A 26,583-nucleotide genomic window follows, 5' to 3' on the forward strand; every position below is an offset into this window, starting at 1 on the left:
ATTGCCCATTTCGTGATTCTAGCTGATGCTCTATTCTGGATCTCAGCGTCCGGTGCCAACAGATATTTGGGAGTTTTGTGGTCCCTCTGTAGTGTATATGGTCTTCCAAGAAAGAATTGCTTCATTTTTCTGATCACAAAATCAACTGGCAGTAGTTTCCGCTGTATATTTGCTTAGTTTTGCACCAATGGGGTCACATTTCTTGATACATATATAACTGGATGTCCTTCTTGAGAAAGAACCCCGACAATGGCTTTTCAGAGGCATCACTAGTAACTATTGTTTTTTTTGTAAACTATATGACTATAAAAATGAGTTAGCATATAATTATTTTGTAATGTATTCAAAGACTTTTTGTTGCCTTTCGCCCCCATGAGAAATCGGTATTTCTCTTATTGTTTGTTGGAAACACTTTTGTTGCAAAAACAGGATTCATTTTTCCATATAAGTTTTCTAGCCCCACAAAGGATTCGAGTTGTTTTTTAAGTTCATACTTTTGCATTTTTTCAACATGTTTGTGATCTTGTGCTTTTTTTCTCCTTTGTAATGGAGTATTCCAAATAACTAACTCTATCGACTGGCTTGGAGTTATTTTTTTCCTCATTAATATTTAAGTTTATCTCACGGAGTCGATTCTTGACTGCAAGCATTCTCTTGTCAAACTGATCCTTGGTAGTTCCATAGACCAACACATCGTCTCGAAAGAGCACAACACTTTTGATTCAATTGAGTGTTGATTCGATGAAATTCTAGGAAAAACTCTGAGGTAGTCGGAACATTTTGAACAATACCTCAGATGTTTTGATTGTGCATATATCTTTTGCCTCCTTGTCAAGCTCAATTTGGTAGAAGGCACCTCAGAGGTCAATTTTTCCAAAATATGAGGCTCCATGTAGGTTTTGGAGGATAGTCTCCATGTCTGGTATTGGGTAGTCTTCATCCATGATCTTTCTATTGTTATGCACTTTCAAGTTAACAAAAAGTCGCAGTTCTCCACTCTTCTTTCTCTGGCACACCACTGCAGATGCAGTAGCGACTCCTCTTTGCTGCACCGGTTCAAAGATGTCCTGTCTGACCTTCTGTTCCGACTTCTCTGTGATCTTGTTTTAAAGAAGTAGAGGTATTTTTCTGATTTTGCAGAACATTGGCTGTGATCTTGTTTTCAGCTTCACATGAGCTTTATGACGCCTCACAGCAGGCAGCTGATCCGTTGTGATGTTCTTCACACTGTTCTTGGGCCGATGGTCTTTATTAAGTAGTCTAAACTCATCAGACTGCACAACTGCACAATCTTCATCAGACTGCACAACTGCTGGTTGTTTTTATATGTGCCTGCTTTTGTTCCACTCAACGTCAAAATGAAGTGATCCCAGAATGATAATTGACGATCATCATCAGCGTCAAGATGTATTATCTTACCATTCAACTGTGGTTTACAAATGCAGTTCATATTTTTGATGATATCACTGTGCTATCTGATGATATAACAGTGTCTACCTGGATTATTTTTTTGGAGTCATTTATTGAGATAATTTTCAATGTCGGAGACATGCTAAAGAATTGTTCGTTAGTTTAAAACAACCCTATCTCCAATCGTTGAGATGCTTGCTCTGAAGACATATTTTCTTCTTCGCAAAGGTTATCCTGTTTATTGTACTTAACTGAATTTGGTTGGGGTTTTCTTCTACACATTTTTGAGAACTGAGAACTGTCCCACCTCTATACAGGTGTTGCATTTTTACTTAGCGCTGGACAGGGTCTACTAGAATGTGGCTCATTTCTCTCCTAGTTCATACATTGTTGCTTTTATTAGCCGCATTTTTTTCATTTGGTTTTTGAAAGTTTTTTTTGATATGGAACCTGACTTTTTCTATCACAGTAAAAACCTTATTACCCAATGAAGAACTTGTACATGCAATGGCTTGAATTGTGAACTGTAGGCCCTCAGTCATTTCAGTAACCTACATGTCTGCGTGTGCTTTAATACCGGCCACTATTCTAAGTCTTGCTTCAGTGTCCCTCAAACCTGAGATAAACTTTATTTTTACTAAATCTTCTTCCTGTTTGGCCGCTGTTTTGAGTTTTTCGAAATCACAGTAGCGTGTCTTTCTTCTGATACGTGTTAAGAAAATGTCATCTGACACCCCTACTCATTTTTTTACGGACAGAAATTTTGCCTTTTCTGCCGTTACTACTCTCTCTTTAGCAGAATTATAATTTTGAATCGCCAATCAGATGTCTTTATACAGAGTGTCTATCAAATTCCAAGACTCATTAGGCACTTAAGTTTAATAACTGCGTCCTGCCCGCATATAGAAAAAGATTTGTTACATGTAGATCCACTATAGTACAATCCCTGTTAATATTGTCCTCTCTCTTCTCTGCGCGACATTTCGCCACAAAAGACATAATCCACTTAGTAGCTGATTCTGCATTCTGTAGATCCAAAATTTGTCTGTTTGCTGCTGTTCTGGACACCATTGTTGTGGTAGATAACACGGGTCAAGGTAATTTAACAAGTTGAATGTTAAATTAAAATTGGAACTGAAACTATATAAAATTTAGCTCGTATTTATAGTAGGTATCTGTTCAAAAATATACAAAGAAAATTTAGATTAGTTAAAAATGTTTAAATTGATCTTGGTTCCAAAACCCCGGAGGTGATTTTCCATTTTCATCAACAATTCATGAGAATCATATGTGGTCTAGATATAATCAAGTTCATTAGTTGGAGGTCGCTGGATATTAGAATCAGGTTTCTGTGTTTGGGAGAACTTACTTCTGAAATCTGATTGATAGTTCAACAAAATATTGATAGCGCCAAAACAAAATTAGAATTGAGTTTAGTTTTGTGGCCATTACTTATCCACATGTTCGTCAGTAGGTTCTTCTTTCGATCTTTGAAACTTCAATAAGAAATCTATGTTTCTTGAAGTTTCTTTGAAACCATCACAGTTTAAACTAGAGCTCCTGGACAACCACAGCTTTTCTTCAGCAGATAAACAGTTTTTAAACGACTCTCGCAAGATACGCTTTTTCCCGGGCAATTATGTGAACTTTTCCTTTTTGCCCACGAACAAAATTTTCGTTTGGTAAGGTTATGCAAATAAACTAATGCCGTTTTTAGCGCACACAATAGTTTGTAAAGCTTCTGTTTAGATTGAACTAAAATTAGATTTTGTATTTACCACTGTAAAGGTGTAAAATATCAATTTTAAAAGGCCACGTTTTACCAAGAGAAAAGGAAACAGTTTTTTTAAGCTTTGAATTTTCATAAAATTTATGCATTCATAATGATAACTGCAAGAATCCAGTCTTCCAAGTGCACAACTCGGGTGAAATAACTTCCCCCATTGCAGTAGTCATCAGAGCTCCATCTCTCGTCATTCCTGTCATTGTCATATTTTTGCCCAAATTTGATACTACCAGAGGTGAGGGTGAACCCACATTGCCGCCTTACCCGTGTTGAGGAATTTTGTTTCTCACTTGTAAGAAATCGTCGTTTTTCAATCGTTTTCCTTAAGAAACGACAAAAAAACGACGAAGAATAGATCATTTTTTACAAGTAAAAGACGAATTAAACACGACGGAAACTAATGAAAACGAAGAAAACGACGACAAAACGACGATTTCTTACAAAAAGATCGTCGTTTTTTTTCGTCGTTGTCCCCAACACGGGTAAACCACCCTCAACCCATATATATCAGGTCTTCGACTAAAATGGAAAATGAGACCTGAAAATTTCCAGACTTCGAGCTCGGACCCCCTGTTTGCAACCCAATTGTGTCTGGCGCATACCTGACTTGGGTCGAGGAGCTCATCTTGGGAAGCTTAGTGAGCATCGATACAAATTTGAACCAATCATATTAAATCGTCAGCCAGGATAAAAAAGATTCTTTTTTTTAAAAATAATCGAAATTGACTTTCAGTAGTGATTCAAAAACAGATGATGCTGATTTTTGGTATTACTTTTGGCCCAGAAAACAACTTAATGAAGTGTTGATTTTACTTGATGAAAATTTGATTGCATGTTAACACGAGAAACATCTACGACCGTTAAGATTTGAAGATTTACATACATTATTGTAATAGTGCTGTTAAATCCCCCCACCAACCCTAGTCGATTCAGGATGTAAAGCTTGCAAGAATCTTACAAGATCTTGCAAGATTATGCATAATCTTGCAAGATTTCCTTGCAATATCTTGTAAGATTAACAATATTTCGCAAGAATCCTGCAAGATCTTGCAAGATTAGTGTTTGAATATCGATCAAACTATAGTCTTAAACTTAGTGAGACTTAGAAAGAAAGTTTGACTTACCAGATTAGAAAAACAAGCAAAATGACTTCGATCAAAGAAATTATATAAATGAATCGTCAAGAAATGGCGCTTAGAATCAATATTCGGTTCAAATTGGTGAATCTAGATAACTATGTGAAGTTAGTATGTCGACTAAATAAATCAATTTATGGTTTGAAACAGGCTGCTAACAACTGGTACAAAGAGCTGGCAAACTTCCTACTGAGACAGGGGTTCACCAGAAGCAGGAACAATCACTGCTTGTTCGCAATATCAGAGGCAGAGGATCACAACTTCATCTTGGTCTGGGTTGACGACATCATAGTAGCATCAAGAAGTATGACAGTGGTCTCTGATGTCAAGAAGGCACTAGAAGCAACCTTTCACATGGAAGACAGAGGGAGACTACACTGGTTTCTGGGTCTAAGAATCACACGAGAAGAGGGCAAAGTCACAGTCGACCAAGAACGCTACGTAGAAACAATGCTTGAGCGGTTTCAAATGGATCAATGCAAACCCTCAAGAACTCCAGCTGATTTGAATTTGAAACTTCAGACAGCACAGAACGGAGACGAAAAAGTGGACCAGAGGATCTACAGAAGCTTGGTTGGATCACTTCTGTATCTGGCCAAACAGACGAGGTCAGACATCATGTTCACATTCAACATTCTGTCCAGACACATGAATGCACCTACCAATCAACACTGGATGTGCGGAAAACGACTTCTGCGATATCTTCAAGGCTCAAAAGGTTTAAAACTTACTTACACAAAAAAGGCTAGTTATGATTTAGTGGGGGAAAGAGATGCAGACTGGTCTTGAGACGTGAACGACAGAAAATCAACAACGGGCTATTACTTCAAAATCAACGGACGTGGCGCAGCACTCAGCTGGGGTGTCAAGAAGCAGGGCACAGTTGCTCTTTCTTCATCAGAAGCAGAATATCAGGGCATGGCAGCAGCAGTTCAGGAAGCACTCTACCTGAAATAACTTCTAGAGGATTTTGGCATCCAACAGAAACGTCCAATAGCAATTGGAGAAGACAACCAAAGTTGTATCAGACTCTGCCAAAACCCAGTCATGCACAAAAGATTTCCTTGCAATATCTTGTAAGATTAACAATATTTCGCAAGAATCCTGCAAGATCTTGCAAGATTAGTGTTTGAATATCGATCAAACTATAGTCTTAAACTTAGTGAGAATTAGAAAGAAAGTTTGACTCACCAGATTAGAAAAACAAGCAAAATGACTTCGATCAAAGAAATTATATAAATGAATCGTCAAGAAATGGTGCTTAGAATCAATATTCGGTTCAAATTGGTGAATCTAGATAACCATTATTAGAGCTAGATTAATTGATGTAAAATCTTCCCAGCATGTATTAAATGATGATGATATCTCCGGAAGTGTGAATGAATTCTTAGAAAAGTGCAAATGCATTCCATATATGGTTCCCTTTGCGACTGATTTGCAGAAGCAAACCATATTGGGTAACCTTTGCGAGCCCCACTATAAATCGCGGTGCTAAGAATATTTTTGTATCTTGACTTTTTCACACTGATAATGGCTATATATACAGCTGATTTTTGAGTCCTTTTTCATCCCCAAATTCAAATCACCATCTTGATCTAATAATCAGATCTCTCCTGTAAATCTCTAAATTCTACTGTAAAATATCATTTTGTTATTCTCTCATTTTTGAGAAATCAATTCTTTTACTTAGTTAAAAACGTTTTTTATTCCGCTTGCGAAAGTCCATAACCCAACAGGTTTTGGGCCCAGCATTCTTCTAAGTCATAAAATTGATTTCCAAAACAAAACTAATTTGTTGTTGACAGTCATAATCCTTTTCTGCTTTGTACCTTTTCTTTTCACAACCGTTTTGCCTGCTCAAACTCCAATGGATCAACAGACAGTGAAGCTGCTGACCTACACAGGAAAGGCACAGGACTTTCCAATCTGGAGCACAAGATTTGTGGCGATGATGCAGACGAAGGGACTCTACAAATCACTACTGGGGACAGAGGAGCAACACAGTGAGCCTGCGCCACTTGCCAATGGGGCAACCAATGATGAGAAGAAGAACCACAAGGTTCTGAAGGATGCATATGAGAAGGAAGTTGCAGACATCAAGGAGAAACGGAACAATGTGTGGTGTCATCTGGCATTGACTCTAGATGCAACCACCCTCATGCTAATGAGACATGACTGTGTGGGAGATGATGGCATTGGAGATGGAGCAAAGGCTTGGAAGCTTTTGCAAGAGAGATTTTAGAGTGTGGAGACGCCGTCAGTGGTGACTTTGGTGGCACGGCTTGCTCGACTGCAGTTCGAGGATTCTGAGGATTTGGACAGCTTCTTAATCAGAGGACAGGAGTTGCTCACAAGGCTACAAGAAGCAGGGGAAGCAGCCTCAGAGGCCCTCTTCAACGCCTTGGTCCTCAATGGTCTGCCAATGAGGTATGAAAGTTTTGTTTTACAGGAAAGCTTCAACCCGGCAACGAACTTCACAGAGTTGAGGAAAAGGCTGCAGAACTTTCATGAGAGCACGGTGCAGAGACACAAGAGACAAAGTGGTTCAGTGGCACTGGCAGTGAAGCGTGACTTCAAGAATGGACCCAAGGAAGAAAACTGCATTGTGTGTGGGATCCCTGGACACTTTGCCAAGGACCGCAGGAAGAAGGAGACAGCACAATGCAGCAAATGTGGTGAGAAGGGTCAACTAGACAGGGCATGCAAGAGACAAAGAGATGGAGGCAAACATGAGTCAGTGGCAATGGGTCCAACATTGGCTACACCAGACGAGGAATGCCGGGCAGCTCTTACCCAGTGGAAGACAGCAAGCATGCTAGTGGACAGTGGTTGTACATATCACATAGTGACGAATATCGATGCGTTCCTGGACTTTGTGCCCATTCAATCAGTGGTCAGAAATCCCAACGGAGAGGCTTCCAGAGTGGTGGGCAGAGGCTGTGTGAGGATCAGCATACCCTCAAACAAAGGGGAATTCTAATGCGAACTGAAAAATGTTGTGTGTGTGCCGGACTATTCTTCAAACCTCCTATCAGTCTCAAGATGCACGGAGTGGGGACATAGTTTCACTTTCGAGAGAGGAAACAGCTGCATGAAACTCCAGAAGGGAACTCGGGTAAAACTAACAAAAGAAAATATTTTGTTTTACTTACCCTGCAGCGTTCTAGAATTCAAGATGAGTTCCAACAGCTTGAAACTTGACAGTGCAAGGAAGTGGCACAGACGATTGGGTCATTTGAATCAAGCGGATGTGGTCAGGAATGCACCAGAGACAGTGGGGGAACCCGATGATGTATGCAATGTGTGTGCATTGGCCAAGATCACAAAGACTCCAGTACCAAGAGTGGCAGAGACTCAAGCAGAAGAGAAGCTGGAGAGGGTGTCACAGACGTAATGGGACCTTTCAGAGTAGAGTCACTGTCAGGGTTTCGGTTCTGCATAGTGTTTGCAGACCAGTACACGAAGTTTGTGTTTGTGGAATTGCTTAAGGCAAAGAGTGAAGCATTGGCCAGCCTGAAGAAATTTGTTCTGAGAGTGGGGACGCCCAAGAAGCTGAGGCAAGACAATGCGAAGGAGTTTCTCTCAGAGCAGTTTATGACGTACTGCTTAGATGCAGGCATTCTACAGGAGAAGACCATACCAGAGACGCCACAATAGAATGGGTTAGCTGAGAGGTGCAACAGGACACTGCTGGAGATGGCAAGATGTTTGCTCATTGACTCAGGACTACCCAAGATGATGTGGGGAGCCGCAATTCTTCACGCAGCAAGGATCAGAAACTTGGTTGTCAGACGAGGAGAAGAAAAATGCCCAGCAGAGCTGATGAGAGGTATAAAACCTAAGCTTCCAATTAGTAAATTATCTATTTTTGGTTGCACAATCTTCATGAGGAAGAGGAACAGAGAAGTCAGCAAACTTGAACCCAAGGCACTGGAAGGAAAGTTTGTGGGTTACACTGAAGGAGAAAACGGATACCTGGCGTACATACCCAACACACGCAAGGTGATGGCAGTTCGAGATGTGATCATCAAGGAGTCTGAAGTGGGCTCAATCACTGACAACAAAGAAACGGCTGACCTACTAGATGATGGGTCGGAACTGAGAATCTGGCACCCAGATGATGGTCGTCAAGACGATGACAACAGAGAACGACAGGACACATCTACTGCAATAAAGGAGGAGTGGCATAACGCAGGGAGCGTGAATACTCAAGAAACAACACTGAGACAAGAGGCCTCGGATGTTGGAGAAACAGCACTAGATGAAGGATCTACTGCAACAAGAGGGAGTCACAGAGACTCAGAGTCACTGGATGACAGTGACACAGAAGACTTCTCACAGTTAGAGACGGTTGGCTTCAATGAAGATGCACATGAACACGTGGACAGAGCAGAGCCCAGACGAGGGACGCGAGCAAGGAACGTTCTGCAATTTTTTGGAGAAGTCAGGACCCATCTTGCTGGAGCTGAGCGCGACTATGTGGAACCCAAAACAGTCTACGAAGCCAAGCAAGGTGACGGTTGGGACCAGTGGCACCGGGCAATGAAGGACGAGGTCAAGGCACTCCAAGACAACGAGACTTGGAACCTAGTGAGTCCACCCACAGACAGGGACGTCATACAGGGCAAATGGGTCTAAAAAGTGAAATTGGGACCCAGTGGTCAACTGGTCAAATACAAAGCGCGCTATGTGGCGAAAGGCTTCACACAAGTGGAAGAACTGGACTACATTGAGACTTTTGCGCCTACCTGCAAGCCAGAGACATTCAGGATTCTACTTCAGCTATCAGCGAAGCAGGGCCATGTGATGCACCAATTTGATCTCAAGACTGCTTTCCTGCACTCAGCAATCGAGGAAGAAGTGTATCTGGAACAGCCACAGGAGTTTGTAAAACGCGGATCAGATGGGGAGAAGTTAGTATGTCGATTAATAAATCAATTTATGGTTTGAAACAGGCTGCTAACAACTGGTACAAAGAGCTGGCAAACTTCCTACTGAGACAGGGGTTCACCAGAAGCAGGAACGATCACTGCTTGTTCGCAATATCAGAGGCAGAGGATCACAACTTCATCTTGGTCTGGGTTGGCGACATCATACTAGCATCAAGAAGTATGACAGTGGTCTCTGATGTCAAGAAGGCACTAGAAGCAACCTTTCACATGGAAGACAGAGGGAGACTACACTGGTTTCTGGGTCTAAGAATCAGACGAGAAGAGGGCAAAGTCACAGTCGACCAAGAACGCTACGTAGAAACAATGCTTGAGCGGTTTCAAATGGATCAATGCAAACCCTCAAGAACTCCAGCTGATTTGAATTTGAAACTTCAGACAGCACAGAACGGAGACGAAAAAGTGGACCAGAGGATCTACAGAAGCTTGGTTGGATCACTTCTGTATCTGGCCAAACAGACGAGGTCAGACATCATGTTCACATTCAACATTCTGTCCAGACACATGAATGCACCTACCAATCAACACTGGATGTGCGGAAAACGACTTCTGCGATATCTTCAAGGCTCAAAAGGTTTAAAACTTACTTACACAAAAAAGGCTAGTTATGATTTAGCGGGGGAAAGAGATGCAGACTGGTCTTGAGACGTGAACGACAGAAAATCAACAACGGGCTATTACTTCAAAATCAACGGACGTGGCGCAGCACTCAGCTGGGGTGTCAAGAAGCAGGGCAGAGTTGCTCTTTCTTCATCAGAAGCAGAATATCAGGGCATGGCAGCAGCAGTTCAGGAAGCACTCTACCTGAAACAACTTCTAGAGGATTTTGGCATCCAACAGAAACGTCCAATAGCAATTGGAGAAGACAACCAAAGTTGTATCAGACTCTACCAAAACCCAGTCATGCACAAAAGGAGCAAGCACATCGAAACAAAATTTCACTTCATCCGGAACAAGACGGAGGATGGGACTATTTCAATTCATTACGTCCCTACAGACAAAATGGCAGCGGACATCTTCACAAAGTTCTTACCCGTTTCGAAAATGGAAACATTCCAAGCAGTTTTGATGGGAACGGACTCTACGCAATCAGCTCAAGTCTGAGTGGGGGTGTTAGAATATCGATCAAACTATAGTCTTAAAATTAGTGAGAATTAGAAAGAAAGTTTGACTTACCAGATTAGAAAAACAAGCAATATGACTTCGATCAAAGAAATTATATAAATGAATCTTCAAGAAATGGTGCTTAGAATCAATATTCGGTTCAAATTGGTGAATCTAGATAACCATTATTAGAGTTAGATTAATTGATGTAAAATCTTCCCAGCATGTATTAAATGATGATGATATCTGCGGAAGTGTGAATGAATTCTTAGAAAAGTGCCAATGCATTCCATATATGGTTCCCTTTGCGACTGATTTGCAGAAGCAAACCATATTGGGTAACCTTTGCGACCCCCACTATAAATCGCGGTGCTAAGATTAGTTTTTTATCTTGACTTTTTCACACTGATAATGGGTATATATACAGCTGATTTTTGAGTCCTTTTTCATCCCCAAATTCGAATCACCATCTTGATCTAATAATCAGATATCTCCTGTAAATCTCTAAATTCTACTGTAAAATATCATTTTGTTATTCTCTCTTTTTTGAGAAATTAATTCTTTTACTTAGTTAAAAACGCTTCTTATTCCGCTTGCGAAAGTCCATTACCCAACAATTAGCATACTGTTTCGACTAGGGTACTCACCGAAGTGGGTACATATTTCTTGCTTCACCCAGAACAAACGTGACGTGAAAACTTGCGCGCTTTTTGGCTCTGTAACAGTATCCAAGCGCGTTCATTTCCGATTCTTTAAATCTACTCTAGAAACCCTAATTTGGGCAAAAACTAAACGATCCCGTTCCTGTAGTAGCTGGCAACGCCATATAGACACTCTGGCTCCAAAGTTGCACAGTCTAGTTGAAAGAGTGGATTCCCATCATCCATCCTACAAATGTTCCCCCCTTCGACTGCGGCTATAGTGCACACATTGTCCTGTCTGCAAGGCACAAGACCGTCTTGACTCATCCCTTCAACTGAAGTCTCGAAAAAGATCATTTCCTAGAATCAAACCCTGTTCAAGTGATTAGAAAAAATTAAAAACATGAGATGAAAATGAACTAAACGTTGAGAGTTTCGCCGAATTTCTTACCCATTTTACCGTGCAGTTATAACTGGGTACCCGGGTCGAGGTTTCACCGCTAAAAATCGCTAAAAGGTGTAAGATTTGCGGTGAATTTGAGTAAAAATGTAAGATTTGCGCTCACTGCGATGAATGCGGTGACAAAAAATATTTAAGCGGTGAAAAATAATTTTTCACCGATAAAATCGCAAACCTTACAAATTGTCACCGCTAATTTCAACGCTTATCTTGAATTCACAGAAAATATGATTGTTTACAATGACAGATGGCGCAGTGGAATAAGAATTTGGTGGCATTCAAGAGGTGAGTGGTTCGAACCCGTGCACGGTAGATTGCTTTTTGTAAGAAATCCGAAGAACGCGGTGAAAAAAAATTTTACCGCTAAAAACCACAAATCTTACAAAAATTCAACGCTTTTACAGCATTCAACGCAAAAAGATGCGGGCCCTTTGCGGTGAAAAAGTTTTTTTTCACCGTTGTTCACCGCTAATCTTAAATTATTTCATTATTTTTAACAAGGGGGGGGGGGGTTTCATAAAAAGTGGGAGGGGGATTTGGGTGGAAAGGGGAAAGTAGAATAGATCCAGATTTTAATTAAAAAAACACGCACGCATGTCCAAATTTAAGAGTGGCCCAGCAGCGCCAGAAGTTATAATACCAGAGAATAATATTTAAATAGGCTGTAGTTGAATGACCACGAACTTAGGAATTTTCAAAATGTGCTAGAATCGCATTTTATTCAATAAGAAAATAACATACCGATGCAATTTGAAACCCTAGCATCAAATAATTCAAACCTCTACCCGGGTTGACCCTTCTTAGATACCATATCTAAGACCATATATGGTTCCATCCAAGGTGTAGCTGTTTTGTTACGGTAAAAGCGGTACCCGGGTATGCGGTAAAAGCGAGCATAGGTTACATGATTCTGACAACTCCTTGCGTTTATCAAGAACCGGAATGCGGTTCAAGATGTAACGTCAAAATTGAGAAAGACAGGCACGATTTGAGCACAATTTTGGGTAATATTGTTCCATTTTCATGAATGTTTAAGAACAATTAGGTCTAGATTTAGCTATAGCTATTCGTTTTAAGCTGTAATTGCATCATCATTTCAGAATCATAAATCATTTTGGCGATTTGATCAGCTGGTAACCAAAATGCGCTCTGGTTGAAGAAATTTAAAAAAAATTCTGATGAAACGCAGTTTGTTTTGAATCACTTTACGAAAACGGCAATGGATTTAATTTTCCCTTATTTCAATGATCATAAAATTGGCATTAAAGATATTTTAAGATCGAATTTTATTTCAAGATCAAATAACTAAAGCTAGCTTCAGGTTTACTTCGACCTATCTGCTAAGACCGTGCTGAGATTAAGTCACTGGTATCAAGCTGAGCGATATTTTTTGTTTGTTACTGCTTCCCTAATTTTAATAAGCAAATTACTGAAAACTTTAATTTTGCATACAAGATTGAAATAACCATGAAATAACCATCTCAATGAAGACAATTTTTCTAAAACTGTTTGTTTGATATGAAAACTCTATTTCTCAATAAATAGAGCACTTAAATTTGTACCATTGTACGTCAACTCATAAATGTTATTTGAACTTAAATTTTATTAAGTGGGTGCAAAAGCCATTGAACACAAGTACCATTTGTACAAAAAACGTCCAGTAAATGATTTGAAAGAAAACAACATAGCAGGACACGTCCTGAATTAAAATACAATGAATTGACTGAAAAGTTAAGAACTGCTGTACTTGACCGGCGGACCAATTAAACAATGCCAGCCAAACAAACAGTCTCATAAAATTACAGTGGCAAAAGTATTAGCACTGCTAAAATTGTAGAAGCTATTATTCTGTGATCTAATTTTTATCAATTCAAAGAAAATTGCCAACGCAATCACAAGAATTTACATGGGTTTAAAGGCCCCTACAAAGGAAAAAATGGAAATTTTTTTCAAACTGTCTCTTAACGGTAGGTAAACTCAAAAAATGCCAAAAAAGTAAAAAACACTTTAAATGCAGTCTATGAAAATTCAGGAATTCGTAATTTGGTCATCTTCAAAACAAATTAGTGGTCTCAAAAACTATCTAGCAAACCTTTTTTAGGCTTCACAAATATAACTGCCCATGTTGGTTAAGACATGCAAAGAATGGAAAAATCTATTTATGAAAACCTGCATATTTTTGAATTCTGCGAAAAGGAGAAATTATTTCTCCATATTTATCTGTAAATTCTCTCTAACAAACCACATAAAACATTAAAAAATTTTCCTGGCCTTACATTTGAAAAAAGTTGAAAACAATAACAAATTCTCCTAAAAACGTCATTTCAATATCCTAAAAACTTTTATGTGTCTCTTAAATCTGTCTAAACAACTTTTATTCTCAAAAATCACGGTTTTTTAAAGATCAATAAGCTAAAAAATTTTTTGAAAAGCTTTAAAAAAAAAACTGATAACTTTATTGAAAAGACCCTAAAAGTGTAACAAAAAAGTTCTTACTGAGACAAGGAGTAATTCAAATCCTTGTCTCTAGAAACAATCAAGTAAACCGTCTTCAAGCCAAAAAATGTATATTAGGTTTTAACTGCAAAACAAGCAAAATTGAAACGAAAAAACGAAAGCAACATTTTTTTGGTTGTTTAGGTTTGCATTAACAAATTACAGTGATCAAAAGGTACTAACTAAAAATATTAAAGGTTTTTCCAAATTTTAATGAACTTTTAACAGCGCTTTTTTGTATTCGGTTGACAAAAAAACTCACAAAATGATGAAAAAACCAAAAAAAAAAACTGAACAATTTTGTGCACAAAGCTATAAAAATTGACCCTTTCCCCTCGAATCCAGGGCTTCCAAACAATTTTCAGATACTCTAAGCACGTTGAAGACTAACAAAACCAACTGATGGCCTCATGATTTCTATTGCCCGCTGAGCGCTACCTGTTTATCCCGTTTTGAAATGTTAAATTCATGAAAATTGAGTAAAAACATCTTGCAAAAAATCCAGAAAACCAATAAAATCAAATTTCTTTGGATTTTAAGAATAAATACAGTGAAAACAAAAAATATGAAAATTAAATGAAAAATTTTATCAAATTGTAATAGATTTGATAACCAAAGTTCCCTGCAAAAGACTGAAATGCTCTTCGGATTAAAATTCACTTTTGTTTGTTTCAACTCAATACCTTGCGCACTTGAGTTTGTCTCAAGTGAGCAAGGCATTGAGTTGAAACAAACAATAGCTATTTTTTTCGAATAGCATTTCAGTCATTTGCAGGGAATTTTGGTTATCAAATTCAATACATTTTGTTAAAATCATTCATTTCATTTCTATTTTCTTTGTTTTCACTGTATTTATTCTTAAAATCCAAAGAATTTTGATTTTATTGGTTCTCTGGATTGTGTTGCAAGATGTTTTGACGCAATTTTCGTGAGCTTAACATTTAAAAACGTAGACACACTAAACAACAATGGAAAGAATTCAAAATAAAAAGTTAAAAAAAAACAAACACAAATTTGTTGCATTTGTTTTGGTAAAACTCTCCAGCCGTGTTTCCAGTATTTTCTCCACTGAATTCAGACACCCACAAAACAGTTGAATACAAAAGACTGAACACAAGAAATCCTGCTAGATGAACTAAAAATAGAAGCAGGCAAAATTTTGAAAATTGGAATAACTTTTCGAAATTTGTTTTTACCGAAAACATTTTAAAATGATCTCACAGCCACTAGATTGACCAAATTTTTCAATGAGTTTTGCACTGTTCTCAATGTTGTAAAAATTGAAGAAGAATCTAAAACTAAAAAAATGGGGCTATCAAGACAAAATGACGAAAATAGCTCAATCATATTATTCGTTATTGACATCCTTTGAATGCTTTCCTGGTTACTTTCCAAACTTTGCAGTAATGGTGACAACAATTGTTAATAACTGTCATTTAACAATTGTTGCCACTATAACATCAAAGTTCTGAATTAAGTTCCCTCATTTTCAAAAATCTGCGGGAAACAGTAATTTAAACGCTGTTTTTAAAAATTACATATAAATTATTTCTCTCATCATCTTTAAACACTGACGCAAAAGAAAAAAAAGGAAAATTGTTTACCTTTAAGGTTAAGGGGAAGGACAAATAGCCTTTTTTGTCGGAAGTGGAGCCCAGTCCACACGACGATAGACTTATGCGTTGGCGTCTCCCTGACGTCACTAATGTATTTTCGAAGCAAAGCGGGAGGCCTTTTTCCTCCCCCAAATTGATCGCCCTTCTTGTTTTCAAAACTGCAATATCATTGATTGGTTCGTCGTCCATTTGAAATCTGGAATTAAAAACTTTATTCGTTGCTCAAATTTAGAGCTCTCGAGTTGAACTATTCTGGGGATCACACCCACGATATTCAGTGATGTAGGATAATAAATGAAGGGGCGGGGGTTTGAAGTCTGACTTCCATTAAACAGATAGTTGATCAGCTAATGAAATCGTCAACAGGTATATTAAAAAATGTAATAAAATAAGGATCTTTTCAGTTTGTGTCCCCCAGTAAGTTATGAGCCCTCAGTTATAGAGCACGTGTCATTACATAGTAAATAATGAATATGTAAAATTTGACACGTGCGTCGGTGCGGGGAAGCAAATAATATGCACCCACTAAGCCGGGGGGGGGGCACAAACGTAAAAAATCCGAAAAAAATTCAAATTTCCCTTGATCCAGATCCAGAGAAGAGAATATGTGAATCATAGAAAGAAAAAAAAGATGTTTTCCTTTTGTGACCCCCCAGCTTAGTGGGTGCATATTATTTGCAACCCCAGAAGCACATGCCATATTTATACATAATGATTTGCTATGTAATGGAATGTGTTCTGTAACTGGGGGTGCATAACGTAGGGGGGGGGGTGGCACAGATGGAAAGGATAAAAAAGAATAATATTTTTTTTCCAAAAACTCTCCTAAATTTGTTTTACTTAAAGGACCATCAACTGGATTTCAAAAAACGAATCTTTGAGACACGAAGGAGACTTAAAACAATCACGTGCAAATTTTAAAATAACGAAAGTCTGCAGTGCCATAAGTTAAACGAAATGGAGTAACAAATCTTTAATCTTGAAAAGCGTTCAAAAATGGAACAAATTGCCCTCCTCAATCAGAATTTTTAATAGTAAAACTTGCTTTAAAAATGTTTTAACCGAGTTTTTGCTCGATCAACACAAGAACGTACCCGTTAATAGACAAATAGGAGCCTTCAAATCCTATTTTTAACAATGAGAACGAACAGCCACAATTTGAAGATTATTACATTAATAACAATCCTGATTAATTTATTTAACATATTAAAGCCATAGATATCTAACCTTAATGTTATATACTGAGTAATTTACATTTTCAAAAAAAAGTTGGCTTCCGTTGACTTTCGTCATTTTAAAATGTGCACGTTTTGCCTTTTAAGCATGGTTATGTGACTCTGCAGAAGCTACTTCGAAATTCTGACAAAATCTTGAACCGCTTCGCAGTTCATGATAAACACCAGAAGTTCTCAGTAACTTCAAGCAGAGTCACGAAACAATTACTTCAAAAATTGATATTAAAATTTAACCTATTTTCAATTTCAGTTTTATCACGTTAACCGTTTTCATTTATGTTTCCTATGGCTGTGAACTTCCACGGTTTCATTAAGAGACCTGAAAAACTTCAGCAAATTTTGCATTGAGAACAATTGAACGCCAGGATAAGGCATGGATAATTATAGCGCAGTATAGGGCATGAAAACTTAAATATAAGACAGCTGGAAAAATTCAGTGATCAATATAAATCAGTTAGTAAAATTCAAGCTTCTCACAGAAAGCTTTTCTGATCAAATAACCTAATACTAAAAATAGTGTAAGGACCCAAACGTTTTGCAAAATATGCCGCTTTGAAATTCACGAACGAGGAAAATGTTCGATTTTTAGTTTCTTTTTTGTTTTAGAGCATTTATTTCGCTTGTAGAAATCAAAAATTCATTCATGAAATTCAGGCACAAATGTGCCCATGGGGTTTTTAAAATTGAAATGGTAATACTTCTAAGAGATAGCTCCGAAGCTCCAATATTTAACTGGGAATAGACTTAAGACTGAAAGTGCAACAAATTATAACTAAAAGTTCAGAACATTTTTATGGTTTAATTCCTTTAATTCCTGGTAGTGTTTCGCATCCCAGCTCGAGATCCTCGTTCAAAAATCCTTATGAAAATACCCATCCACGCATTTTTGTCTATGAAAATACCCAGGCAGAACAAAATTGCCTATAATCCAGACTTTGGCTCGTTCAAATATAAAAAGAGACCGGACCTTTGATGGGCGTCTGACATGAAGTTATGTTAAGCAGGAAGTGAACATATATTTTTGCGGTAATATTTAATTGTACAGACTGGACCCTCGGTACGCTACTACAAACAATTTTCAGTGCAGCAACACTTACGTGCAACAAAACTGCATTTTCCTAACAATTGCCATAAAAAAATCGGAGGCAAAGATTTTTTATTGACAGTTTTCTATTAGCTTACCCGGGTGCGATAAAGTAGTCGGCAATTTTGTAGCGAGTTACATCCTCAGATTGATAGAAGAAGTCAGCAACCTCCAACACCATCAGATTAGCTTAAATAAGCAAACAGACTATCAGTAAAATGAATTAGTTACCCTAGTCGACACCAGATGGTTATCTTGCAAGATCTTACAAGAATCTTGCAAAAAATGACTATCTAAATAACGCCCAAACCTATAATAAACTCACTTCCAAACCAATGGCTATCTTGCACGACATTTCAAGATGAATGGTAATCTTGCAAAATTATTGCAAATTCGTTTCGGTCGAGTTCTGCTCTCATTGGCTGTTATAGAGGCATTACTATTCATTTAGCACAAAAGCTTCCCAAGATATACTTGAGTGAGTTTTAAAAGATATCTTGAATCAAAATTGACATCAGATATCTCTATTTATTTAAAAAAACATAAATTAAGTAGGACGAAATTTTTACGGTTTTTGTGAGCAAAACAAACGCAAATAGAGAATTCCTCAAAACCTCCATACTGTTCAATTACTTTTTTTTATTTTTCCGCAATTACAAGTTTTAGTTTTATTGTTCAAAAATAGAGTAATTGATATTAATATTTCTTGTTATCAATTATTTACATTTTTTTGTATTTCACAATTGTTATTTAGCAAAACAATACAAATTCTTTTCTTAAATTTTTTAATATTTTGGTTTGCGCCCAAAAAAATAAGATTGACGCTATCTTGTTTGTAAAACTTTACCAAAACGAAGAAAAAGGGGTAAGAAATAACGTACTCGTTCGATCATGATTTCTGATACTGTTCGATCATGTTCCATTTATTTGCATATTTGCAAGATGAATGAACATCATGCAAAATTCTTGCGAGGCGAATGGTTATCTTGCAAGATTTTGAAAGATTTTGGAAGAAAATTTTGCCAGATGATGAATCGTCTTGCAAGATAACCATGCGAAGACGACTCGGGTATAAACAATCACCTTCGACAAATTTTCCTCCCGCTTGTGGTTGTTCGAAAAAAAGATATTCGAACACTGGCCGAGTCTGTCAAAAATTTAATTACTTTATCAGTCCTCTATCAAAAGTGGTTTAAACAAAAAGGAAGGGTTGTTAGCGTGCGTCCGCAAATCCATGCTTTATTAATACTTTCCATCCTTGGATTTTTAGTTTTAATTGTAAATATTGAACAATAAATTTTTTAAAAACTTTTGAGAAAAAGACCATTTGAAAATATCCATTTCTTCCCTAGATATATATATATATATATATATATATATATATATATATATATATATATATATATCTAAATAAATTTTAAAATTTTCCGAGATGAAAAAAGTCTAGTCTTTTATCTTATCAGAAATTTTTAAAAATCTAGTATCGAGAAGCCAACGCAAAAAATAGGAAAAGAACTATCAGTGAGAAAAATGTTTTGAATTACAACAAAATTTAATCTTTTAATGTCGAATATCTGCAATATTTACAGTATTGATCAACGGCTTTTCAAGTCTTTCTGAAGAAAGCGCATTAACGTTGCCCAACCTTTGTTTTCTTGAAATTAACAAAGAGAAATCATTTGCTATTAAAATTTTTCCTCAAAAAGATGTCAAACCAAGTTGAAAAGGCTACCAGTTGATTTTGATGCAACAAAACTGCATAATAACCAGCTGTCACATCAAAAATTAATACCAAATAGAGTCATAAAAAAATCTCTTAGAATTCACCCTTTATTTTCAAAGTGATCCAAAAAAAAGAAAACTGACAAAATTGTACAATGAAAAAAGTGCGAATTCTTAGTAGGGATTTTGCTCCCTTTCCAATTTCGTGAAACTTAACTGTTAAACAGAGAAGAACTTCTTTTTGTGTGTCTGTTTCATGTTCAACTAATCCAATGGTTTCTTCTAATGTTTTTTAACTGCAGTTGTTGCAAAATTTGCGATCAGTTTTTCGAGTTTTCCTTGCAGTTCGCAATTTTTTTCAGGTTTTTTTAAAAAATGATTGTCATTTTTTGAGTTCGGTCAAACTTAGGTTTCAAGGAACTTCGTCTAGGGTTGAAAAATGGGTTACTGCATAGTATTGTACTGGTAATGGTATGGTTTTTAGATTTTTAACATCACAATTTTCAGCTTTTTTTGACAAAATTTGCATTTTTTTCAAATTCTAGACATTTATTGTCATTATTCAAGTTTCCCAGTCCAATTGCTAGAAGACCTCCTTAAGGGTTCGATAATAATTTACTTAAAAAATTTCAGGGGCCATAACATAGTTTTCAACTTTTTAATATAACAAATTTTAGCAATTTTTTTTAGAAAACTTGCAATTTTTTCAAAAAGTTGAATATTTTTTTATTGAATTTTTTAAATTTTTTTTTCAGGTACCAGGGGCCAAGGGACCTCCTCCGAGGTTTTATTTTAAGCTACTACAGTTCTTAGAGTTAATGAGATGGTTATCATGATGACTCGAGTTTTAGCGATTTTTTGACAAAATGTAATCAAAAAAAAATTTTCATGTTCCAAATTTATAGATTTTAATGAGCCAGTGAAACTTTCTATGACTAGAAATAAGGCGACTGGATACTTTTTAGATACGAAAAAATGGATCTGAAGATTTTAATATCGGGAATTTTAGCATGACTTTGTTAAAATTTGAAATTGTTTTTAAAATTTTTGAATACCTTTGTCCCTCTCTGAGTTTAACGATCATCACTGGCCGACGAAATTTTCTTGAGCCTTGCAGATGGATTACAAGAATGATTTTCAGATACAAAAATTGGTTGCGAAATGATAAAATTTTCTTGAATTTTTCACTTTCAGTTTTTTCTATATAATTTAATTACTAACAAGGCTAGAACACTAGAAGTTGCAGAGTCCAATCTCATCATGGAAAATTTTCCTAGCCCTCTCTATTTATCCTTTTTTGTTGAGGGTTTTTTCCTTCTCTTTCTTGTTCACGTTTTTTTTTCTCGCTCTCTCTCTCTCTCGCTCCCTTTCCTTAACTCTTTTGTTGATGCCACACTTCGGCTGCTGTTAATTGGCGTCATATCATAACTTAATTACCCTTACCTCAAGCTACTTCAATTAAACTAAAACTAACCTCACTATTTCGTGGCTAGCTACTGACAAATCCAACCGGTTGCCGGTCGTTTGAGAGCAATTCGCCCGATGTTAGTCGGTTATGTTTCTGATATTACTCAACTTTATATTGAAATGCTTTAGAATTGATTTTTTTCTGGTACTTTTGCTTTTTATGCAACTGATAGACAAACGAAAGAAATGATGCAAAGGGTTCTGATTTAGACGGTTTCACTTGAAGAGGTTCACTGGAAATCTCATTTTTTGCGCTGATTTTTTTTTTTTTTTCGAAAAATGCAGTTACTAAAGCTGTTTATACATCAACATTTAACATGGACGCTCGGTACCACTAACTATTATTTTTAGTCGACTGATAACTAAGTTAGAACTCATAACTGATGATGTTTTCGTTTCAAGAAGTGACGCTGAGCGTCAAATTTAAATTGTACCTTTATGGGTGACCGTTATTTGATTAGATTTGAAACCTAATTGTTCAGATGATGCCCACTATACCTTAAAGCAATAGCCAAACTCAGCTCATTGTTGGTTTGAACAAAATAACGGCTATATTATTGATAACTGGTGGGTTGAACATACTATTGATGGGTTGAACAAACTAACGGCTATATTATTGATAACTCTCCAAGTTAATTGTGCAGGTAAACAAAAAGTATATTCTTTTATCTTCAAAACGACAGATTTTCGATCTCGTCTTAACCCTGAAGAAAGCAAGCTATACGTGTAACAGTTAAATGTTCAACCCGTAAGTTTTTCGATTGAGTTCAAATTTATTATCACTGGAAGTAACGGGAATTTTTTTTTTGAAAAACATGGTTCATTTAAAAACGGTGTACTTACGTGGTCGCGAAAATATGCAGTGGGCTGCTGTTACAACAAAACGAGTATTGATGATTGTGGCTCCACAAAAATAGTCCAAAACTCTCAACCTCGCATAAAACGGCCGGGATGTTGGGCTATTAAAACCCTTAATTATCAAAATATTGGTCGCTTTCGCCTGAACTGGAATTCTTCCCGGATTTTTAACTTGTACGGAGTTAAAGGGCAAACTTCTAACGTGGTTTAAAAGCAATAACAACAACAACAACAACATTTCGCCAGAAATAGTTGAACGTAGTGAAATGTTTTCAGATTGTTTGTTAGATAAACACTATAATGTAAACTTAAGTGGATTATATTGACTAATTTGACCAGCCAATTGGCATCCTTGAAAAACTAATCCCTTATAAACTGACCAATCACAGTTCTCAATTCAACGTCAGCCGATGATCGGCTGACATCAACTTCAAAGCAATCAGTTTGCGTCATCAGTTTATTACTTACAATTCAAAGAATTTGAATTGTATTGGGGCGCTGTCTTTTTACGACTCGAAGAGGAGTATTGGAGAAGTCCTTTTTTTACGACTCGAAGAGGAGTATTGGAGAAGTCCTTTTTTTACGACTCGAAGAGGAGTATTGGAGAAGTCCTTTTTTTACGACTCGAAGAGGAGTATTGGAGAAGTCCTTTTTTTACGACTCGAAGAGGAGTATTGGAGAAGTCCTTTTTACGACTCGAAGAGGAGTATTGGAGAAGTCCTTTTTTTACGATTCGAAGAGGAGTATTGGAGAAGTCCTTTTTTTACGATTCGAAGAGGAGTATTGGAGAAGTCCTTTTTTTACGACTCGAAGAGGAGTATTGGAGAAGTCCTTTTTTTACGACTCGAAGAGGAGTATTGGAGAAGTCCTTTTTTTACGATTCGAAGAGGAGTATTGGAGAAGTCCTTTTTTTACGACTCGAAGAGGAGTATTGGAGAAGTCCTTTTTTTACGATTCGAAGAGGAGTATTGGAGAAGTCCTTTTTTTACGACTCGAAGAGGAGTATTGGAGAAGTCCTTTTTTTACGATTCGAAGAGGAGTATTGGAGAAGTCCTTTTTTTACGATTCGAAGAGGAGTATTGGAGAAGTCCTTTTTTTACGACTCGAAGAGGAGTATTGGAGAAGTCCTTTTTTTACGACTCGAAGAGGAGTATTGGAGAAGTCCTTTTTTTACGACTCGAAGAGGAGTATTGGAGAAGTCCTTTTTTTACGATTCGAAGAGGAGTATTGGAGAAGTCCTTTTTTACGATTCGAAGAGGAGTATTGGAGAAGTCCTTTTTTCACGACTCGAAGAGGAGTATTGGAGAAGTCCTTTTTTTACGACTCGAAGAGGAGTATTGGAGAAGTCCTTTTTTTACGACTCGAAGAGGAGTATTGGAGAAGTCCTTTTTTTACGATTCGAAGAGGAGTATTGGAGAAGTCTTTTTTTACGATTCGAAGAGGAGTATTGGAGAAGTCCTTTTTTCACGACTCGAAGAGGAGTATTGGAGAAGTCCTTTTTTTACGACTCGAAGAGGAGTATTGGAGAAGTCCTTTTTACGACTCGAAGAGGAGTATTGGAGAAGTCCTTTTTTTACGACTCGAAGAGGAGTATTGGAGAAGTCCTTTTTTTACGACTCGAAGAGGAGTATTGGAGAAGTCCTTTTTTTACGACTCGAAGAGGAGTATTGGAGAAGTCCTTTTTTTACGATTCGAAGAGGAGTATTGGAGAAGTCCTTTTTTACGATTCGAAGAGGAGTATTGGAGAAGTCCTTTTTTCACGACTCGAAGAGGAGTATTGGAGAAGTCCTTTTTTTACGACTCGAAGAGGAGTATTGGAGAAGTCCTTTTTTTACGACTCGAAGAGGAGTATTGGAGAAGTCCTTTTTTTACGATTCGAAGAGGAGTATTGGAGAAGTCCTTTTTTACGATTCGAAGAGGAGTATTGGAGAAGTCCTTTTTTCACGACTCGAAGAGGAGTATTGGAGAAGTCCTTTTTTTACGACTCGAAGAGGAGTATTGGAGAAGTCCTTTTTACGACTCGAAGAGGAGTATTGGAGAAGTCCTTTTTTTACGACTCGAAGAGGAGTATTGGAGAAGTCCTTTTTTTACGACTCGAAGAGGAGTATTGGAGAAGTCCTTTTTTTACGATTCGAAGAGGAGTATTGGAGAAGTCCTTTTTTTACGACTCGAAGAGGGGTATTGGAGAAGTCCTTTTTTTACGATTCGAAGAGGAGTATTGGAGAAGTCCTTTTTTTACGACTCGAAGAGGAGTATTGGAGAAGTCCTTTTTTTACGATTCGAAGAGGAGTATTGGAGAAGTCCTTTTTTTACGATTCGAAGAGGAGTATTGGAGAAGTCCTTTTTTTACGACTCGAAGAGGAGTATTGGAGAAGTCCTTTTTTTACGACTCGAAGAGGAGTATTGGAGAAGTCCTTTTTTTACGACTCGAAGAGGAGTATTGGAGAAGTCCTTTTTTTACGATTCGAAGAGGAGTATAGGAGAAGTCCTTTTTTACGATTCGAAGAGGAGTATTGGAGAAGTCCTTTTTTCACGACTCGAAGAGGAGTATTGGAGAAGTCCTTTTTTTACGACTCGAAGAGGAGTTTTGGAGAAGTCCTTTTTACGACTCGAACAGGAGTATTGGAGAAGTCCTTTTTTTACGACTCGAAGAGGAGTATTGGAGAAGTCCTTTTTTTACGACTCGAAGAGGAGTATTGGAGAAGTCCTTTTTTTACGACTCGAAGAGGAGTATTGGAGAAGTCCTTTTTTTACGATTCGAAGAGGAGTATTGGAGAAGTCCTTTTTTACGATTCGAAGAGGAGTATTGGAGAAGTCCTTTTTTCACGACTCGAAGAGGAGTATTGGAGAAGTCCTTTTTTTACGACTCGAAGAGGAGTATTGGAGAAGTCCTTTTTTTACGACTCGAAGAGGAGTATTGGAGAAGTCCTTTTTTACGATTCGAAGAGGAGTATTGGAGAAGTCCTTTTTTACGATTCGAAGAGGAGTATTGGAGAAGTCCTTTTTTCACGACTCGAAGAGGAGTATTGAAGAAGTCCTTTTTTTACGACTCGAAGAGGAGTATTGGAGAAGTCCTTTTTACGACTCGAAGAGGAGTATTGGAGAAGTCCTTTTTTTACGACTCGAAGAGGAGTATTGGAGAAGTCCTTTTTTTACGACTCGAAGAGGAGTATTGGAGAAGTCCTTTTTTTTACGATTCGAAGAGGAGTATTGGAGAAGTCCTTTTTTTACGACTCGAAGAGGAGTATTGGAGAAGTCCTTTTTACGACTCGAAGAGGAGTATTGGAGAAGTCCTTTTTTTACGACTCGAAGAGGAGTATTGGAGAAGTCCTTTTTTTACGATTCGAAGAGGAGTATTGGAGAAGTCCTTTTTTAAGACTCGAAGAGGAGTATTGGAGAAGTCCTTTTTACGACTCGAACAGGAGTATTGGAGAAGTCCTTTTTTTACGACTCGAAGAGGAGTATTGGAGAAGTCCTTTTTTTACGATTCGAAGAGGAGTATTGGAGAAGTCCTTTTTTTACGACTCGAAGAGGAGTATTGGAGAAGTCCTTTTTTTACGATTCGAAGAGGAGTATTGGAGAAGTCCTTTTTTTACGATTCGAAGAGGAGTATTGGACAAGTCCTTTTTTTACGACTCGAAGAGGAGTATTGGAGAAGTCCTTTTTTTACGACTCGAAGAGGAGTATTGGAGAAGTCCTTTTTTTACGACTCGATGAGGAGTATTGGAGAAGTCCTTTTTTTACGATTCGAAGAGGAGTATTGGAGAAGTCCTTTTTTACGATTCGAAGAGGAGTATTGGAGAAGTCCTTTTTTCACGACTCGAAGAGGAGTATTGGAGAAGTCCTTTTTTTACGACTCGAAGAGGAGTATTGGAGAAGTCCTTTTTTTACGATTCGAAGAGGAGTATTGGAGAAGTCCTTTTTTACGACTCGAAGAGGAGTTTTGGAGAAGTCCTTTTTACGACTCGAACAGGAGTATTGGAGAAGTCCTTTTTTTACGACTCGAAGAGGAGTATTGGAGAAGTCCTTTTTTTACGACTCGAAGAGGAGTATTGGAGAAGTCCTTTTTTTACGACTCGAAGAGGAGTATTGTAGAAGTCCTTTTTTTACGACTCGAAGAGGAGTATTGGAGAAGTCCTTTTTTTACGACTCGAAGAGGAGTATTGGAGAAGTCCTTGTTTTACGACTCGAAGAGGAGTATTGGAGAAGTCCTTTTTTTACGACTCGAAGAGGAGTATTGGAGAAGTCCTTTTTACGACTCGAACAGAAGTATTGGAGAAGTCCTTTTTTTACGACTCGAAGAGGAGTATTGGAGAAGTCCTTTTTTTACGACTCGAAGAGGAGTATTGGAGAAGTCCTTTTTTTACGACTCGAAGAGGAGTATTGGAGAAGTCCTTTTTTTACGACTCGAAGAGGAGTATTGGAGAAGTCCTTTTTTTACGACTCGAAGAGGAGTATTGGAGAAGTCCTTTTTTTACGACTCGAAGAGGAGTATTGGAGAAGTCCTTTTTACGACTCGAAGAGGAGTATTGGAGAAGTCCTTTTTTTACGACTCGAAGAGGAGTATTGGAGAAGTCCTTTTTTACGACTCGAAGAGGAGTATTGGAGAAGTCCTTTTT

General features: G+C 37.5%; 1 protein-coding gene across 1 annotated transcript; it reads right to left on the bottom strand.

Moving 5' to 3' along the window:
- Nucleotides 1-857: 857 nt before the first annotated feature.
- Nucleotides 858-22,160, bottom strand: LOC142348084 (uncharacterized). Its single transcript, XM_075399248.1, has 5 exons — nucleotides 21,950-22,160; nucleotides 18,016-18,106; nucleotides 15,587-15,794; nucleotides 11,180-11,386; nucleotides 858-1,100 (listed from the first exon to the last, which is right to left on the bottom strand). Exons 2-5 carry the CDS (start codon nucleotides 18,096-18,098, stop codon nucleotides 858-860), a joined length of 741 nt encoding a protein of 246 aa, XP_075255363.1. The 5' UTR covers nucleotides 18,099-18,106; nucleotides 21,950-22,160.
- Between the last annotated feature and the right edge of the window lie 4,423 nt (nucleotides 22,161-26,583).

Source organism: Convolutriloba macropyga, chromosome 10 (genome assembly GCF_964194025.1).
Source record: "Convolutriloba macropyga chromosome 10, txConMacr16.3, whole genome shotgun sequence".
In the NCBI taxonomy this organism is placed as follows: Eukaryota; Metazoa; Xenacoelomorpha; order Acoela; family Convolutidae; genus Convolutriloba; species Convolutriloba macropyga.

What these genes read in the sequence shown, in the direction of transcription:
- LOC142348084 (XM_075399248.1), bottom strand. Translation starts at nt 18,098, where the DNA reads ATGGTGTTGGAGGTTGCTGACTTCTTCTATCAATCTGAGGATGTAACT. An exon ending in CCTTCCCCTTAACCTTAAAG is followed by an intron (nt 11,387 to 15,586) that starts GTAAACAATTTT and finishes GTTTGATTCTAG; the next exon opens with GAAATGATCTTTTTCGAGAC. An exon ending in GCTACTACAGGAACGGGATC is followed by an intron (nt 1,101 to 11,179) that starts GTTTAGTTTTTG and finishes CTTTAAAACAAG; the next exon opens with ATCACAGAGAAGTCGGAACA.